The sequence below is a fragment of the Gadus macrocephalus genome, chromosome 5, assembly GCF_031168955.1.
Source record: "Gadus macrocephalus chromosome 5, ASM3116895v1".
In the NCBI taxonomy this organism is placed as follows: Eukaryota; Metazoa; Chordata; class Actinopteri; order Gadiformes; family Gadidae; genus Gadus; species Gadus macrocephalus.
Window position 1 is genome coordinate 13,324,780 of NC_082386.1, and position 3,914 is coordinate 13,328,693.

Consider the following 3,914-nt stretch of genomic DNA (forward strand, 5'->3'; position numbering starts at 1 on the left):
AAAAGCAGCAGCGACCCCCGTTGGTCAGATGGCGCAATAAGACCCTTAATATTGGTGGACATCTCCCAGTATGCCCAGAATGCTCTCCACACTGGCTATCAGTGGAGGGGAGGAAGTGTAACCAACCATATTTGTAATGTTGCTGATATTACTCTCAACCATACGGTCTCAAACAAAAAATACGTTGTTTTGTGGTTCTGCACTTTATCAAGGACAAGTGTCTTTTTATGTGGTATAGTACAAATATTCATAGTATATTAATCTTTTGTTACAGATAATTTTTTTTAAACACATATTAATACACAAAAAACTCCTACATATATGTTTATATCAATCATTGTTTTTGTTATTTTTACATACATTTCTAATTATAATTTATTTACTTATTTATATTTATTTATGTAAAATATACAGGCCTATACAAATAAACATGAAAAGTGCAAATGCTACTACAACAGCTGGCCGGTCTATCTCTAAACACAGTGATATCCATCACCACTCCAGGCCCATGTCTGCTTTGCTCCACACATATTTCCCTCCTCTTTTTAAAAACATCTTCTCATCGAAGCCGCTAAAGCAGATGGCCTCTCCGACGCCCACGTCCAGGATGGACTTGGACGGGTCCTTCCTGCCCCCCGTGCAGTCCAGGAACCGCATCTGTAGCAAGAGGGGAACCTGGGTGCTTAGAGCTCATCATACAACACCCTCCACTGCTTTCTAAGCAGAGGAAACCCAGTGTTACTGTGGGTCGATGCGATTGGTCTCCTTGCATGCTGATGAGATTTTTTTTTTTAAATTACATTGATACAAAGGTAACTTAAACTAAGCTATTCATAATAGAATACATCAATTGCATGATTTTCAATGTAATAACAATGTTATATAACGGTAATTTAAATACTTACATATTCATCCAGGATGAGGTATGAATCACGCATCTTAAATAGAAAAAAGAGACAATGATTTAATATATGACTCTACATAAGTCCAGAGCTGTATGAAACTGGAGATAAAATTGCTTTAAATGTAATTGTAGTAAATGTAATTGTATTTGTAGAATAAAATGAAGGTGGCAGAAATGGAAAATAGCATAGCATTCCCCAATAATGTTAGAGATTAATTATTTTATTTATTTGTATTAACTGTTGGTAAACACCTGTAGTTTTACACCTGCTTGTATACTATACACCTGTTGGTACACCTGTTGGTATACACCTGTTGGTATACACCTGTTGTAACTATACAACTGCTGGTAGACACCTGCTGGTATATACACCTGTAGGCTTACACCTCTTGGTGTACACCTGTGGTATGCACCTCTTCACTCGTGGTCCTACCTTCTGATTGGACTCGGGTACGAGGCAGGTGACGCTGCTGTGTCGATCCAGGAAGTCCTGGAACTCCTCGGGGCTGATCACAAACCTCTCTGCCTCCCGCAAGGCGTCCTCCCCCGCGTTCTCCCCGAAGATTAGGAGGCACTGGAAGACCTGAACACACCACACTACAAGTCAATAAACACACCAGAACGTACAACACTGCAGTCAATACAAACACCTGAACGCAGCACACTACAGTCAATACGCATACATACACGCACGCACGCACACGCACACGCACGCACACACGCACGCACACACACACACACACACACACACACACACACACACACACACACACACACACACACACACACACACACACACACACACACACACACACACACACACACACACACACACACACACACACACACACACACAGGGCCGGCGCTGGCCGTTTCGGAGCCCTAGGCGACTCGAAATGAACTTGCGCCCTGGACAGGTCTTGCGAGCGGGGGGGTATATTTTAATTGATATATTTTTTAATTAAGGGCGCCACCAGAGGGCGCCCCCAACGCATTTGTCGCCCTAGGCGGTTGCCTAGCTCGCCTATGCCGATCGCCGGCCACACACACACACACACACACACACACACACACACACACACACACACACACACACACACACACACACACACACACACACACACACACACACACACACACACACACACACACACACACACACACACACACACACACACACACACTTTACCTTCCATCGCACAGGGTTCAGCTGGGTGATTTGCTCGGCCATGTCCTCGTCGATGTTAAACGTGTTGATGACAGAGTTGATCTTGAACGCCACTTTGTACTGACGGCACCAGTCCCTGACTCTGTACAGGTTGTCCAGGTGGCTCTTTCTGCCCTGAGTTCTTCCAATCAGCTTATTGGTGTCCTCGTTGAAACTGTCACAGGAAACGGCCAAGATGTCCAGATGCTCGCCTGATATTAAGACACGGACAGATGAGTTTTATTTCAGTGTTTCTGTTCACAGAAACGAAACTAACAACAACTTAAAGCAATGCTGCCACCTGCTGGTGCGTAGACAAAGCACAAAGGCATGAAAACAAATTACGTGTGGTCAACATAGAAAGGTCTATTTCGGTAATAACGTACCATACTTCCGGAACCAGTTTTCTTTGATCATGCTTCCGTTGCTGACCACACTGACGCTCGGCAGCTGGAGGTCCACTTTGCAGAACTGGACCAACCGTCCCAGGAAGTCTCCCTTCTCATGCAGGAACGGCTCTCCGCCAGAGAAGTTGATCTTCTCCATACCTAGCACATTGAAATATTAATAATAATTAATGTTTCATATTTTTTTGATAAATAAAAAAGTGAATTGTATCCACAATACAACGTATTTAGGTTTATGATAGTGACGTGATATTTTCTTTGTATAGGCCTACATACAGATACACACACATGTATATATAAAGATATATATATATATCTTTATCTATATCCTATATCTTAATATATATTCACCCAAATGGGTGCTACACTGTGGTGGTTATAGTGAGGTTCCCCTTCCCTGTTAAAAGCGTCTTTGAGTGTCATATATATATATATATATATATATATATATATATATATATATATATATATATATATATATATATATATATATATATATATATATATATATATATATATATATATATATATATTTATATATATATAGGTATATTTCATTTCATTTTGTAATTGTACCTGCTTCCTTCAGAAGTGTGAGTCCTTTCATTGCCACCTCCAAAGGCAGGACGAAAGACGTCTTCGCTGTGTGGAAACAGAATCCGCATTTATAATTGCACTTGCGCGTAAAGTGGTAATTGACGCTGGTGGGGGTAGTAGCAGGTCGCTCTTCCTTCTTTGTGTCCGGGATCCCGCTCACGGGCGAGGCTCTTCCTCCTCGAACGATGCTCCTTTCATTTGATCTCAAATGGAAGTTTGAGATCAGACTCGAGATCATGGATTTGATTGCGATCCAAAATCGAAAAAACATCACCGGCACCATGGTTCAAATTTGGAAAACGTATCAATGACTGCAGGAGCCGTTCTGCTCTTCTTTAAAGAGGCTGCTCTTAAATAGTGCTGGAGGTTGTGAGATGATATAGTTTCTGTTTACAAACAACGAAACACACCCCCCACCTCCAACACGTCATAGCCAAGTCAGCTCATTTGCATCTCTGTTTTCTAGAACCGAAACTTCACAGAACCGAAACCCAACATAACCTGTTGTTCTGGCGCGCCCTGCAGGCAAGTTCCTGCTTTGCAGGGCAGTGACTTTAAGTTTCGTTTCATAGATGAAATTGCTGCGGGTTTCAGCTGTACCTCCTCCGGGCCTGGACTACTGAACACAGAGATGGCTAAACGCAGCATGTCTTTGCTCGGTCAGTGGTCGTCGCGTGTATTCTCTATTGACCTTGATAAAAGAGGAGCTCTTCTGAACTTTGCTCTCACAGAAAAGCCGCAGCAGGCGCCGGAGAAGTTCAGGAACATCCAAGAACGCTGCTACTCTGTGTTGGTGTGT

The 3,914-nt window shown here is 42.5% G+C and overlaps 1 protein-coding gene across 1 annotated transcript; it reads right to left on the reverse strand.

Moving 5' to 3' along the window:
* Positions 1-246: 246 nt before the first annotated feature.
* rsad2 (radical S-adenosyl methionine domain containing 2) lies at positions 247-3,503 on the reverse strand. Its single transcript, XM_060052497.1, has 6 exons — positions 3,095-3,503; positions 2,498-2,659; positions 2,094-2,323; positions 1,338-1,487; positions 906-938; positions 247-657 (listed from the first exon to the last, which is right to left on the reverse strand). The coding sequence occupies exons 1-6, from the start codon at positions 3,396-3,398 to the stop codon at positions 493-495; spliced, it is 1,044 nt and encodes a 347-aa protein (XP_059908480.1). The 5' UTR covers positions 3,399-3,503; the 3' UTR covers positions 247-492.
* Positions 3,504-3,914: the final 411 nt, after the last annotated feature.